Genomic DNA, 16,150 nt, shown 5'->3' with positions numbered 1-16,150 from the left:
CAGTTTGTTCCTGTTCGTGTGAATTTTTCATACAGTGACAGACTAAAAGAAATCATTCCAGAGAACTGAAAAAGATGATTGCACAGCCACAGAAGTTGGCAGGATAACTAAGAAAAAGGCCCAGGACATAAAACAATATTTAATACTGTCTATGGTTCAATTTTCAGTTGATGATATCACTGTAAGTTCTTACTCATCTGCTTAATAGAATCAGCGACGCACATGATGGAAAAGACTCGTTCATTCACGTAGCCTTCATCTGTGCTGGCCAAATCCTCTTCTTAAAACATACCCCGCAGCAATTGATCCAGATGTATTGATTCACACACCAGTTAAATATATATGTTACCAGATGCAACCAAAAAGTTAAGACTGTTTCAGTCTGTGGTTGGATTTTAACCAGAGATTTTTGAAATAGACATCTGCATCATAGCTGTTGCTAGAGCCTAGATACACTTGCTACTCCACTAGCATCGTCCTTAAGCGCTCTGGTTTTCAGAGATACTCAAGAAAGACTAATTTCATGATGCCATGGAGTTTTCCTCATTGCCAGCAAGAGGCTATAACCCATCCTGTGTCCTGGATGCATTCGTAGTTGGTGACTGAAGTCCATGATGAGTACAGTGAGGTTGTTCATTCTGCACTCCCAGATAATGAGAACTCTTAGTGGCAGGTTTGAACCAAGCCTTAGAGTATGTGTTCATGGTATATATCATGAGTTTATATGTACAGTGGATTTTTTGATATGTACATTGGATGTTTTGAACTGCATTATAGAATTGGTGAGACTACACTTAATCTATGTATGGTAACAAACTTCAGGAATTTGATAATTAGATTCTACAGAGACCCTGAGCTGCAGTCGGTCAGTCCCTGTGTGTGGCTGTGCACTGCAGGGTGTGGAGAGGTGGGTGGCCAGAAGCCTCTTCCACCTGGGCCTGGGAAGCTCCCGTTGGACAGGTCATGCTTGTCTACTAATGAGAAGCAGGGCTGTGAACTAATACTTGGTTTTCCAGTTACCTGTCTCATAGATAATAATTGGTTCAAAGCAAGCTAACTGGTTATCAGATTATTCTTGAAGTAGGTGCAAGCAGTGGTGCCGGGGTACTTGCAGGGAAGAACAGGATAGATAATGGCTGGAGCAGTAGCCAAAGAAAAAGGACAAGGTAGATTGGTGAGGCTGGGACTGAGAACCAGTAGTGATGAACATAGGAGAGGATGCTGTAATTCTGAAAAAGCATGTTAAATATCTGTCTGTTTGATTGCTCCTTGCATTTATAAGTCAAGTTACCTCTAATTAGCAAGAAATTGCCATTTGGTAGTGACAGGAAAGCCTGCATTGCTTTTCTTTACCTTTGGGCACTTGACTTTGGAATTTGAACACTGTTTTAACAAGTTTCTTTTCAAGTGTGAATGTCTAAGTTTGTTTATTTGGCTTGTTTTCAAGCAAATTTAAAGTACAAAATTTCTGGTCTATGGAACCAGAATATTTCTGGCAGATCCATAGGATGAGTTCTACTTGAGGTGGTGGAGCAAATAGCAGGTGTTCTGAGGGACAAAGAGGGTGTACACTTAGCCAGGAAGTCTCAGATCTGATACCTACTGTCAGAAGAAAGGTAAGAATCAAGTTCAGTTCCAGAATGTGGAGTTCAATGTGCTGTAGCAGCCAAAGACTGCCTCTTCTTCTTCACCCACAGCTCTTCCCCTCTGCTGCTGCGTACCCTGCCTCATGTTGTGCTTTGGCTGGTGACTCTGCCCTGCTTAAACCCACAATTGCTCCTCCCTCCCCCGGCTCCTTCTCTTCTCTCTCTGCACCCCTCTGTACCTCTCCCTTCTCATCTTCTGTCCTTGTTCTCCAAGTATGAACAAAACCATGTTTTCCCGAACTAGCCAAGTGTTGCATGAATTTTCATAGTAATGGCAAAAGCATCTCTTTGATACCCAGCCGAGTAATTTCCCAGTCTTCAAGAGCTCACTCCAAACATTGATGTTTGTGAATCCTTAACGTGTAAGCTTTTTGAAATATTGTTGAGTTAGAGTTTTATTCTCTATTCTTGCTATCAGAAACGGATGAACTTCTATGACTGAAACTTTCTAATACTGTTGAAGCACTACATAAACGGAAGTGACAAGCACCTTAGCTGTAGGTGTCACTACAGTAAATATAGATCCCCTACATACCCCCATAATAGGGAAAAAAGTGTACCTGCCATTGCACAGCCTCACACACATACTCAATTTTGGTATTACTGGGAGTCACTGTTACCAGCTGAGGAACACAGAGACCTTAAGTTCTGGACACCAGAGACTTAAGTCTGACTCTGTTACTGACCTTCTCACTGACCTCAGATCAGTTGTTTCACATTTCCCAAGTCATTTCCCCATGTCAAATTCCCCCACTTTTTAAAGAGCTGTGAATAAACTGTATGACTGAAGTGTTACATGCTCATTCACTCATTTATTCATCCATTTGTGTTTTCCTTCTTGAAAATATGTCAAGAGATGTGTGTCAAGAAAATGATGTAAGAGATGTGTGTCTCAGATAGCTGTGCTGGCCTCACCGTAAGAGGTTTTAATTTGTCAAACCCAAACATTAATCCCGTAGTGAGGGAAAATACACATATGCACTGTCTTCAAAAGAATCCAGTCTGGTACAAAGCAGCTGACAGTGCTTATAAATCTGTGCTGTTTCAAATGTTTTCCAGCTTCATTTTTTTTCCTAACTGCTAACACTTATCTTCAGCTGAGTTTTGAGCTAACACCTCCTGCTTGTCACAGCTCAGACCCCTCCACGCACTTTCAGTGAAGTGTTACCCTCCCTCTCATCACAGTTGTGTTGCTGGAGGAGGCAGAGTCAGGCACAAGGACTGAAGAATCTCTCAAGTGAGAGTTGAGTTTGTTCCTCTAATTCCCATACTGATTGGAAAGAATGACCTGGGCAAAGGCTTTTCCCCTCTGATTCCCATGAATTTTTTTAAATCAACTTACAAAGAAGTCTTGTTACATTATACTGTCTTGTAGGTAACCCATTTTTGTGATTCTTCCTGTTAGGCAGTGGGTTTACTTTGTATGTTAAATATGGCTTGGCTGTTAAACCTGGATGTTTAAAAGACAGCTGATGGTTTGATTGCTAGTTTTAAACCTGGAACTTCATCTCCCAACCGAAAGGGGTCGTTTTTAAAATCTTATAGTACGAGAAGGCTGCTGGGCGAACAGAGTTGTGTTCATGTTGTCTGCATCCTAAAGCTGTGAGTAGGTGGAGCCCTGCTTATCACTTTGAATGTTGTGATTTGCCTAAGAGACTTGAACAGGTTTGGTTTGTGTGAGTGTGGGGCATAGCTGCTCTAGAGCGAGCCAGAAAAGAGTATTTTGTTTTCTTAGCTGTGTTTTACTATGTAAACATACCAGTAAGAAAATTAATGGTTCAGATATCTAACGTAAGGATAAGGCAAGAAAGAAGGTGTGACTTTTACAGTTCTCAAAAAATAACCCTATTATAAAGGTGGTTGGGTTTTTTTTTTGGTAGTCAAGGGAGGTTTTATGTATTGCAGATGAGCTGTATGTCTGTACCAAATTAGACTGGACGGCACAATCCTTCCTCTGCCACTTAAGAGACTGAAAAATTCCATTCTGAGAACAGCAGTGTGTTCCAGCCTTGTCATTAATGTGTGGGATTATCCACCAGGCATGTATGGGCAGTGCGATGCATAAGCTTACAAGCTACATGCAAAGTGGAAGTCAAGCTTCCGGCATTCTTGTGAGGCGTGATTAATTCTTGATTCATGCTGGACTGAGCAGAGTGAAGGGGCCACAATCCTCGCAGAAGTTATGCACTGGAGGTGGTGTACTGATCCCAACATCTCTTGTTTGTCAGCTCGCAACTGAAAGTTAGATATACACATTAGAAGTTAATCAGATTTAGGCTTTTCTCACCCCCAACGCTTCCTCACAGAGTAATGTTTATAGGTAAAGTTAAAAGGGGAAAGAAGAAGGCAGAAACTCTCTTGCTGTAGGGCTGTGTTTATCCCAACCTATTTCTGAGCTCTGCAATGTATTCTGTTGCCAGGGACGTCAGTCAAGCAGGAAAAATTGAAGTTGATTTCTTTTGTGTAACAGCTGCAGAACCAGGAGATGCTGAGGGCAATGGTGAAGAAAGCAGAGCTGGAAATCAATGGCAAAATGATCGAAACAGTGAAGAGGCTTGAAGATCCTGTGCAGCGGCAGCGCAACCTGGTGGAACAAGAAAGGCAGAAATACCTCAATGAGGAAGAAAAGATTGTGAAGAAGTTATGGTGGGTTGAGAAAGCTCTTAGAATTTGTTGCTTTTGCATGGCTTTTTCTTCCATAAATTAGTAGCTTTTAGTGAAAATTTTAGATTACTAAAGCTTTAAACTTAAAACTAGTAAGACTTCAGTGAAACTGCACCTGTGTATGCTGTTTTAGCTGTGTTTCCTTGCACTCATATTGGCTGTAAAACTGTCTGTGGTGTACAAATCACTGGGTTTGACTGGGAGTCCTTCTAAGCACAGCCTACTGGGTAAGTCCCACCACTACAAACAGTTTCAACCTCTTTAGATGTCCCCTGTATAGGACAGTAAGGACCGTGACTGCCTTCTGAATATCTTCTGAAATCCTCCCCTTCCCCTAGCTCTCCCCTTCAATTTTACATATTACGCTGTAGGGATGGAGGGAGGAATTTCCTCAAGAACGAATGGATGCGAAGAAAGGTAATGAGTATGGCTTTAAGTATGAAAATCAGATTTCAATAATAAGTGCATTGGCTATTCAATGGGGGAACTAGGGGAAGCTCATAAATAGAAGAATGAAGTTTAATTGCAGTCAGCAATGCCAGCGTCCATCTAAAATTTACTCACTGGGCTTTCTATATACTTAACTGCAGATAAAAATACTTTTATTTTATTTTTTGTTGTGTAAAGGCTCTTTGTAAGACATTTTTTTTCCCAGAAAACTTTGGCCTATTAAGACTGGTGGGATCCAGTTTGTTTCAGGCCATGTTGGGAGTCAGCAGGAGTCAAAGTGAAGCTGAAATCAATAAACAGTATCACTAGTTCTAACACTCACATTTGTAAGGTGCTTCATAACTACTTGTTTCTCATTACCGCATTTAGTTCACACCTGAAGAATTGCTCCATAATCGAGTGAAACTTTATAGTCAGCTTGTCATTGGGAATGATGATTAAAGAGCCATAGGAGTACGGTTATTGACAGCTAAGTAGAGTAAATCTTTCTTGTTCATCAGTGTGTTGTCAGATGAATAAGGTTTGTAATAGAAATGGTGCATCTGTAAAGACAAGGTAGAGTGTTACTAAGGGAGTGTATGTTTTCTGTGAAGAAAAGTTTAGTGTGTGGTAATAGTCCATGCTGGTGCATATAGACCTCTCAGCTGGTTTGTAGTCTTAAATAACGTTGTGTTGTCATCCTAAGTAATTACCCTCCTGTTTATCACTTTATTCCTATGTACCTCTTTTCCTAGTTTCTAGATTGTTTCTTCTTTGTGGATAGAAGGTGTGTGATGGCTGTTTATTGTGTTGCCTCTTAAAATGGATACTGAGTGAGGTCAAGTGCAAATGGCATTAGTTGCTACAGCTGTTCATTTAGGATATGACTTTGATTGCAGTATGGTTCTGTTTTATCAGTGTTTGGGATTTTTTCTGTTCATAGAGTTTCTGCTGCTTCTGTGCTACTTCATTTGTTAGTGTTACAGGAAAGTGTCTTTCTTAGGTCATTCATAGGCTGTAAATGTTAGTTCAATCCTTTTAGAAACATGCTAGAAACAAACATTAAATCACCAGCAATTCTTTTTCATCAGGTGTGTCCAATGAGATTTCTCTGTCATGTATTTGCCCGTTTGCAGGATCAGAGCCCAAAAGCACATCTGACAACAACACTTTTAAGTTCCACAGCTGATGGCTGTTAATAACGAAGAGTGTACATCAGAAAATTGCACATCAAATGTCACAGAAAAAGGTTAACACTCTATATAGGCACTTTCACTTAAGCTGATCCCAGTGCAGATGTATAAACAAGTGCAAAGCAATAGGGGAAAAAAAGTACCATTTCTTAACCTTTCAGCTGTTGCCCTCTTGACCTTTCCTAAACCATAGGACTCAATCAGTAGACTGGCTTCATGCAAGACGGGGGAGCTTAAGGATTTCTGCAATACTTACAAAAGTGTATTTACTACTCCAAAGGGGCGAATCTCATCTTAAAAAGCTCTCCTTTCTGCAATTCTGAAGGTTATCACTGGGAAATTTAAAAAAAAAAAAAAGCGCAAATGTTGGCATTTTTATGTTGTAAACAGCAGAAATGTTGGTGCACGTTTCAGAGCAAGTTTTCTGCTGAGCAGCTATTCATGATGGTGCCTATAGAAGTGTGGCCATGTGTGTCAGCTGTAGCAAGGTTACAGTTCAGAGGTATCTGATGGAATATAAGGAACACTGTTAAATGTAGTGTTTATTCACACTCGTAATAGTGAACTACATACTCTGAATTAACTGGGTAGGGTTTTTTCTCCTATCTAGTCTTTCAATTCAACATTTGAGATGTCATATATGACACTTTCGGGGTTGTAGATACTAGCCTTAAAATTTAGCAGACCAAGGACAAAATATGATCGTATGACCACTGACTAATGAAGTATTTATGTTGTGAGGAGCATGTTACAGGTATGAATATTATATGTTGTAGATTATTATAAGCATTTTAATAGAGGCAGTTTTATAAGTACAGTATTTAAATTGTAGCCATATACAAGCTGTCTCATTGGATATAATCCATAGTAAGTTACAACTTATATTTTTGTTAGGAAAAGTATGTCACTTTTTTATAAGAATAAACATGCTCTGTGAAAACAAAACTCCACTTAGCAGATTTGGAGAGCCAGTGGTAGCAGATGCTTGGGAAAGGATATGAGGACATGTCAAAATGCTGAGAGTGCATCTCCTTGCTTTTAATGACTTGTAGCACAGGGATTTTCCAAGTCAGAAAACATCCAAAAAGCTCTGCAAGGATTGTTTACTTTTCATGAACTTATGTATTTTTAAAAAATTTATGTAAACTTGGTTGTGTACAGCATCTAGGCACAATGAATTCTATAGAGTAATTCTTGGTTTTGGGTAGAAAGAGCATCTTTCTTTGGTTTTGAACCTTTCATCTGTCAGTCAACCCCCAAACTCTTAAATTATTGATGGCAGAATATTCACCCTCTCCATGTTAGTCATGATGTTACTGACACTCTGCCACTCCATTTTCTGATCATGCTTTTTCCAGCCTGAAAAGTCCTGATCTGCTTAGGTACTCCTCTTGTGGAAGTCATTCTATACATTTAGTCATCCTATTGCCTTTCTCTGTGCCCTTTCTAACTCTAGTGTACGATGGGAATGGGGAGAGAAGAGAGCCCTGGAATGACTGTATCTGATTTAGGCAAGCCATGACTTCTTGCAGTGCCATGGTGATGGTCCCTCTGTCCTCATGGGTCCCCCTGTCCTCATGGGCTTTTCATTCCAAATCCAGCATCTCATTCACAAGGGATGATTATCAGTTCAGAGTTCATTATTGTGTATAAAAACTTGGGCTTTGGGTGGGGTTGGTTTTAGGGTGTTGGTTTTTTGGGGTTTGGTTTTTTTTTTTTTGATGTATGAGCATTATTTTACATTTATTAGGAGTTAACTTAATCTTGGGTTTTTTCCTGGTCAATCAGTATCAGATGGTCCATCTGCAGGCCTCTGCAGTCACCTATCATTTTCATTCTCCTGAATAATTTAATATCCTTTTGAGATTTTTTTTTTACTATACTATTCATCCTCTTTTCTAAATAATTTATAATATGTTGAAAAGCACCAGCCCTAGCATCAGTCCCTGTGGAACCCACCAACAAACTACATTCATTGAGTAAGCTGTTCATTGATCCCTTCCCTTTGCTTCCAGTACTTTACCCATGAGAGAATTTTGCCTCTTGTCCCATGGCAACTTTGCTTTCTTGAAAGCTTTTGCTGAAATGCCTTGCTGAAAGTCTTTCGGGCTTTTCCCTAGGCTTTTCCCTGTTCTTTTCCCTGTGCTTTTGTTGTTTCCTTGTGTATTTGTGACACTTACCTTCTCTTTACACGAATCACTTTAATTCCTCCCGACACAGCATATTTATCCATTGGACTGCTGATTCTTTGGTGTTTATTCTTTGTTTTGGTATCTACCAATTACACCAGTCTGGGTGTCAGTCTCACCAGAGTACAGTTCCTGGATAGCTCCATATCCTTTTAAAAAGTTTATTTGTGCCCTCTATGACGCTTTCCACTACTTTGGTGCCAAAGCAATTTTAATCAAGAAGTTAGATGCTTAGCATTAATAGTTGGACTGTTTCACCCTCGAGTTGCTGTTGAACTCCAGGGCAAATACCGTTTGGCCTGGGTGATTTGTTACTATTAATTTTGTCAGTTCATTTTGTAACCTGTTCTACTGATACTGCAGTCTGAGACAGACCCTCTGATGCTTTCTTTTTTTTTGCCTAAACAAAGATCTCAGTATAAGTGTTTGCCTTTGCTCCCCTGTGTAAAAACAGATGCAGAAAAACAATTTATCCAGTGTTAGCCTTCTGAAACTGTATTAAGGTGAGTGTCTTTTTAATTGGGTTTGCTCAGTCCAATCTGTTAAGCCAAGTTGTTTCCCCATTTACAGAAAAGAAATGCTGGAGACCGCTGGATTGGTTTCAGACTTTGGTTCCTGAGGGCTGAAGTTCTTTTCCCTTGTAGTTAGCAGCCTGAGGCAGTGTAATATTATATCCCCTGAGTAATTTCAGGATTGGTTGTCTTGTTTGATAGTATCACTGTATGGAATCAAAGGGATTTATGATGACCCCTCCATTTCTGCTCAAAAAACAAAGGGGAAAGAAAGCCATTGTCTGGTACCTGGAATGCTGTCCTTTACCCCTACGTTTCCAACCATCATAAACCTACCAAAACATCGTAGCATTGTTCTGTGTTTGTTCCTTTCTCTTCTTTCCACCTATGAACAAATTTAAGCTTCTGCTCTTACCTTTCTTGTTGCCTGATGGATGCCAATATCTGAGAAGCTACTTTTCCACTGCTGATCTACAAAAGGGGAGCAGGGGGTACCCTGTGATTCCCAAAGGAGGACTGCCCAGCCTGAGTGCTGGTATCAGGGATTAAGAAGAGTAGGGAGGATGCCTGACTGTAGAGCAGTAGCATGTGTGTTGTAGTGAGTGACAAACAGTCAAATTCTTTCTTCAGCTCCTTCCTAGATTGTTTCTGTGCCCTTTATTGCAAAGGCAGATAGAGCTACAGCAGATACCTGCATTATCCGAGCCTCTTCCACTGGAAAAATACCTCGAGGAACGTTCCCTTGCTGCCATCGTGTGGTCCCTGGGATTGTTTCCTTCAAGTATGCTTGTGCTAGTGGGAATCACGACTCCCTGTCTTTTTCCAAGGCAGTCTTAGGGAGAAGCTATCTTAAATGGGAACAGGATCATTTACTTGTTTGTAATCTGTTCTAAAGCAACTTACGATTCTTAATTCAAAATTGTTTTATAATTTCTAACGTTCTTAGTCTTTGGACTGAAATGAATTCTTTGGTGTGTGCACTTGATGTTCAGATCCTGACACTATTTCTATTTCTCCGTACATCAGAAGTACTGTTGTATTCCCATTTATTGTTCTGTGTGACTGTGCTTCCACTCTAAATTGACCTAAATGTGGAATGGTTCTGCAAGGGATTTTCTCTTTTTATCCTACTCCTCTCTTTTCCTCCTCATGTTGCCTGTCCACAGAGGTGGATCTAGGAAGTGACCTCTCTGAAAATAAGTAATTTTCTGCTGGCTTTGTGTGGCAGTGCTGGCACAAGGGAAATGTGTGGAAATGCAAAACCTATGGTTGGTGCAGAAGGCAGTCTTCCCCTCCCTCTTTTCAGGCAATCAGCCCATACCTTGGTTCTCTTACAGCAATTGCAAAACTGCTACCTGAGTGGATGTGAGAAATGAAGCCCAAAATAAGGTTAAAATGAATAACCGATTTGTCAGTTCAGAGTTTGCTTTGCATTGTTTTCTGCCATGCAATTTAACTGCTTCTGGGAATCTTCCTGTAAGTAAATTTGGCATCTTAATAGACGTGGATTTCTCTGAGAATAAATATTCAAGAGTTGGTCCTTTTAAGGTATGTGCATGGGTGTTTGTATAGTTGTGAATAATGCATTTCAGGGATTTCTGAGAAATTTTTATCCTTCTGTGTGGAAAGTCCAGCTAAAGCAATGTGGTCTCAGCATTAAATGGAACAAAAGGTGGCTCTCCCCAAAACACAAATAAAACTTATGTGTCTAAAGGATTATGAAAATTCATGTGAAGTATGGAAGCACCAGAAGAAATACAAGGAAAGGTGATGAGGAAGCACCAGGTGGAGCTGGAGGCAGCACAGGACAGCAGTGGTTGGAAAAAACATCAGAAGCTCAGTGAGAGTTGCACACAATGCACATTTGCTGTTTCAGTCTGGCTGTTTGTGGAAACAGGACCCTGTATCCCATCTAGCAGGACCTGGCAGGGTGGATCAAGGGGCCATTAGTGACAGGTTTTGGGTTGTTATTTCGGTTGTTATTGGGCGTTCCTTTGCATGTCATCACCAAAGAGAAAATGCAAGGTGCAAACCAGTACTGGATGTGGTGATACAGTGTGTCTGTACCCTTCTAGGATTTGCATCATCAGAGGGCTGGCTGTTAGATGTGTTTCACCACCCCACCTGCCCTTCGTAGTGCAGCTGCCCTGTTGTCAGTGTGCTCTGCAGATCTGCAGCTTGTCAGAGAAATCAATGACTTGGGTTGGTTACAGGCCTGTTCCTGTGCTGAGAGTGTGACTGTCCAGCAGCCTCACATCCCCTCATGGTACCCTGATGGGTTTTCAGCCTGTGGTGTCAGATTTAATGATGCCAATTTAATTCATTTATGTGTATTTGATTGTAATGTGAAAGTCCTGCTTGCATTTACGTCCACTTTTTTTTTTTTTCCAGTGAGCTGGAGGCATTTGTTGAAGACCTGAAGAGGGACTCCACTGCTTCCAGCAAGACGGTTACATTGAAAGACGTTGAAGATGGGGCCTTTCTTTTGCGTCAAGTGGGAGAAGCTGTTGCCACCCTGAAAGGTACGTACTTTTCCTTTTTACTTTTGGTTCTTCTCTTTCAACCACTGTGACTGAGAACAGTTTTGCCTTTGATCTGGGGGCATAAACTTTCACTTCCAAAAAGATTTAAAGTTGGGATTAAGGAGCTTGTTCCATGGCCTCTGGGGAGAGGTAGGCACTCAAATATTTAACATTCACGCTATTATCCGTTTCTCCTCAGGACTTTTATAATTTCCTCTTGAGTTTCACAGTTGTTTTCTTTGCAGGAGAGTTCCCGACACTGCAGAATAAAATGCGTGCGATCCTCCGAATTGAAGTAGAAGCCGTGAGGTTCCTAAAGGAAGAACCACACAAGCTAGACAGCTTGCTGAAACGTGTGCGCAGCATGACTGATATCCTTACCATGCTCAGGAGGTGATTTTTTCTTTCTTCTTCAAAACTAAATAATTTCCTCAAGCAGGGCTGGAACAGCTTTCTGTTGGGGTTCTCCCCATCTCCCCAGGAAATTCTGAGAAACGCGACTTGCTTGCAGTATTTTATAGAATCACCCTAGAGCCTTCTCAAATTAGCTTTTCCTGTGCTTTGTGCAGTGATTCTGTTCTGACCAACCCCAGTTTGTTCTGTTCTGTTCAGCCCCAGCCATCAAGGTCTCATGTTGGAACTAGCTCCTTCTAAACTCAACACTTCTGGATTTGGGAAGTACCTGGATGAGAAAGCTTACAGAGTGGCATCGGTCCCATATCTGAGTTAGTTAACTGTAGGCATTTACAGCAATCTGAGCTAACAGAAATATTCTCTGACACTGTAACATGCATCCCCAAGATGTAACAGTAAGAAACAAAACAGGAAAAGATTCTAAGTGTTAAGGCTATCCTAAATCTTCTGAAAGAAACAAATATTATTCAATATGCTTGTGAACTCATGCAAATTTTTTATTATGTTCTTTAAAGGGGAAGGTGTGTTAGAGAAAGCTGAAATACTAGATAAAAATAGTGTCCACTGAGTGCCAGTGTTTAGCTATGTTTGTTAGAATGTAGGAGCAGCAAATGACTGCTGTTTTATATGAGGCAATAGGCACTGGTTTGAACTCCTACTCAAAAACAGTAAATCAGGCCAAACTGTCAGTAGTGCTGGTCTCAATTTTACTTCTATTACAAGAAAACGTAAGTCAGAAGCCTATTGTTGCTACCATTATTCTAAGGAAGGCAGGGTTGACATTGTTGCCATATATCCTTGGGCATATGTAAAACAGATTTGCCAATACTGGCAGATGGATAAAACTGTTTATGTAACAGGTCTTCTAAGATATGTCACTTGTTTTTCCATGTGGATAAACAAACATATCCTTTTATATTAGTTTCACTTTCTTAAAAATGACTACAGTTATTTCCTGCCTTGCCCTGTTTGGGAAAAAAATCAATAAGCTATGCATGCCAAAGTTTTACCAAAATTAATTTTTTGCAGCAAGATTACGTATTAAGCCTCATAAAGTCTGTTTCAGTAATGGAAAAACTGATGGCATTTGATGGCTAACTGCACTGCCTGAAATTGTTGACTCAAAATCCTCAGCTCATTCTACCCCAAACTCTTGACAGACGAGGCTTTTGTGAAGTATCATTTGAAGGCTCTGCTTTGTTTTGGCAATTTTTCAAACTGTTACCTCACATTCTGTGTAACTACCACTTTCTGTGCTAATAGCCCATTAACATCTTGTGTAGCTAGATACACTGTATAAAATTTAAGTCAACTGATTTTCATTCTCCCTCTAAAATCAACCCAGTGTAACTCGTGGTTTGGTCAAGAAGTGCCAGTATATCCGTGAAGGTTTGTAAACATTTTAAAAGGCAAACACATCCTAATTAGAGTGATCTCTTTAAAACTCTGAAACCCTGACTCTGAAAGCTATAAAATCACACAACTGAAAGCATCAGGAAGAAAAACCACTGTTTTGATGGTTTTGAGATAGGTGCTTTTCCCTTGCAGAAGTTTATTGTTAAGTATTGCTCATGACTCGCCTGTATGCTAACCACGTACCATGCTGTTGTGTTCCCTTTGGCCGGGCAGACATGTCACAGAAGGACTGCTGAGGGGTGTGGACCCATCCCAGGCCATGCAATACTCTGCTATGGAAAAGGCCACTGCAGCCGACGCTCTGAAAAACCAGGAGGAGCTCAAGCATGCCCAAGGACACGCACAGCAAAACCTCACAGCAATCACATCAGAGTCCCAGGTGTCATCAGTCAAGTCAGAAGTTGTCCCCTTCTCGACAATGACGGTCCATCATGTGCAGAGCTCGCCTGTTGTCATCCACCAGTCTCAGCACTCATCAGCGCTGGTCAACCACTCCCAGGGTTCACCCACTGCAGCCAGCCACAGTGAAGGTGTGCCGGTGGGTGGCCAGCTCTCGGCCACCCCACCAGCCCCACTGCATGAGCCCGCAACAGGATCCCAGCCAGCACCACAGGTCTCTGTCAATGGCACCACCATGCAAAGTCTTTTCATTGAGGAAATTCACAGTGCAAGTACCAGAAACCGAGCTGTATCAATTGAGGTACGGTGTATTCTACTCAACCAGTTGTCCTCATTTTTGGGTCTGAGCTCCCAGTCTTACTCTTGAGACTGCAGGTGGGAGTTTTCAAATGCTTTCTAGGGATTTACACGCTTAACCCCCAACTACACTGTGCACTTCTGAAGATACCCTCTGATTTTAAATGCAACAGGATAATAACATGTAACCAAAATGAGTAACTGTGTTTTTTAAATAACCTTTAACAAAATTATTTTTTTGAAAATACCTAATTTTTGAACAATAACGTATGATTTTTTGGCAACACTTGCATCAGTGAATTTCATTCACTCTTTAAATCTCCATATCCCCCATTATGGAGAGGTAAAAGTGAACGAGTGTGAAGTTCCAGTGGTTTCACACAGAGATACTGACAGAACCCACAAGCGAACTCTCATGTGTTGTTACAAACATGCACTTTAATCATCAGTGTGATATAGTAAAGCAGTGACCCAAATTTAAATTTCACCTTTGTTCCTTTAGTGGGCAGTGGCCACTCTCAGTCTGTCATGTGTTTGTGCCATATCCAGCACAATGCAAGTCAGAACCAGTGTACAATCAGTGTTAATAGATTTCCTCTGGTTGCTGGCTAGAACTGAAAGAATCTATCCATATTGACCTATAATGTTTACACATGGGGTTTTTTTTAAGTAAGTGATCGTAACAGAAATCAGAGAAATAAATAGCTGCTTTACTGTCTTTGTCTAGAAAGCTGAAAAGAAATGGGAAGAGAAAAGACAAAACCTCGATCACTATAATGGAAAGGAGTTTGAAAAGCTCTTGGAAGAAGCCCAGGCCAATATAATGAAGTCAATTCCTAACCTGGAGATGCCTCCCCAGCCAGCAGCCCCACCTAAAGGGGATGCAGTGGAAAAGCAAGATGTCTCAGGTAAGGTTTGCTAGAGTAAATGGTGCTAAAGAATTATATATCTGGAAAAGATGTATATCTGGAAATATATCTGTTTATAGTAAAAATATATTTTAAGATATATATACTTGTATATCTGAAAAGAGAGGTTATTTTTTGTACTTTCTAAAATGGTTTCAGTTTACAGATTTCTGTGTTCTTGATCATACCTGTGAGTATGTCCCTGAGGAATAATGCAGGTCCTGTGGACAGGATGCAGCGATTTAGCAGAGGCCAGTGTGGGTGACCAGCTGAACACGATTTTCCCTATATTGCAGCCGAGGGAGTGAGTTTGGCCTCTGGAGATAAAGGCTGCTCATGAGCAGGAGCGTTAAGAGTATGCCTTGCTTTTGGCAGAGATGAGAGTATCCCTATACTATATATGTATCTAGAGTACCGTGTTCAGTTCTGCTCTTAAAAGTTAAGCATTACAGAGAGCTCTGGAAAGAACCACAGGGAGTTTCAGCACAAATGATCTTACCGTCAGAAAACTGAAAAGCTCTTTCTGTAGACATCTTTGTTATCGAGAGAAGATCAAGACATGCCTGAGGTTTCTGAGGACAAGGAGGCCTTTTAACTTTGCAGAACATGTTCCTACAAGTTCTAGCAATTGGAGCCTGAAGCTAGAAAAAAGCCACATTAAAAATTAGCTGCCAGATTTTAACATTTAAAGTAACTAATCGCTGAAGTGTAATTATGAACATAGGAGATTCTCTGCCACTTCAAATCTTTAAGCAATACTGTTTGTTTCTGAAAGGCTGCTCAGGCGCAAGCGCTGCGTGTGATTCAAGGCCTGCTTCAAGAAATCCTTGAACCTATGTTAAGTGGAAAGTCAGACTGATCTTAATCATCCCTGCTAACTTATCTTAACCTATAAATACAACCAATATTTTGGATGAGTCCCTCAAAGGTCTGAAAATGCCTGTGATGCTACGTAACTGAGTTGTCTTGGGGAAATGCACAGACACGTAGGAATGAATGAGAGTGGCTTTCGCAATAAGCATTCTGGCTGTCCAGAGCTAGGATATAGATATACCGAGTTTCAAGTTGGACAGGAGTCAGACTGTGGCCCTGTAGCAAAAAAAGGCAAACAGCATAGTGAAAGGAATAGGAATATCTACAAGACACATGAATCCGCTCAGCAGTGGTGAGCTCCCACAGCACCTCCAAGTGATGTTAGAAGGAATATCCCAGCTTCATCCTTTTCATATTCATTATGGACTTTTTATCCAGTAATTTCTCTATACCTGCTTATGCCACTTGCTTCCGCACTGCTGTGGCAGCAAGCTCCAGATGCTCACTCCTTTTCCTGTGAAGCAGTTTTCCTTCATCTGTTTTAAAATAATCAACTTCACTAGAACCCCGTAGTTCTGGTATTATGCAGTTTGGCAGATAGCAGCTCTCCATTCCCTTTCTAAAACCATGAAGACAGTGGATAAACCTTGATCATATCCTGGAGGTCTCAGCCTGCCCCGTGGGCTCCAAACTGCAACCTTGCAGCCATTCTGGTCTCTCCATCTAGGCCAGCTGCTCCCACCCCAGG

The 16,150-nt window shown here is 40.9% G+C and overlaps 1 protein-coding gene across 3 annotated transcripts in view; it reads left to right on the top strand.

Annotated features, from left to right (window-relative positions):
* The window catches only part of KIAA1217 (KIAA1217 ortholog), a 96,103-nt gene that overhangs the window by 64,585 nt on the left and 15,368 nt on the right, over positions 1-16,150 (top strand). For all 3 annotated transcript variants that reach the window (XM_010156104.1, XM_010156106.1, XM_010156105.1), the window contains 5 exons: positions 4,117-4,292; positions 11,025-11,155; positions 11,401-11,548; positions 13,199-13,685; positions 14,409-14,589. In XM_010156104.1, coding sequence (XP_010154406.1) covers positions 4,117-4,292; positions 11,025-11,155; positions 11,401-11,548; positions 13,199-13,685; positions 14,409-14,589 — 1,123 coding nt within the window. The remainder of the gene's footprint in view (positions 1-4,116; positions 4,293-11,024; positions 11,156-11,400; positions 11,549-13,198; positions 13,686-14,408; positions 14,590-16,150) is intronic.

The sequence above is a fragment of the Eurypyga helias genome, unplaced genomic scaffold, assembly GCF_000690775.1.
Source record: "Eurypyga helias isolate BGI_N326 unplaced genomic scaffold, ASM69077v1 scaffold6077, whole genome shotgun sequence".
In the NCBI taxonomy this organism is placed as follows: Eukaryota; Metazoa; Chordata; class Aves; order Eurypygiformes; family Eurypygidae; genus Eurypyga; species Eurypyga helias.
Note: the sequence above shows the minus strand (reverse complement) of the source record. Positions and strands in the feature narration are given on the sequence as shown.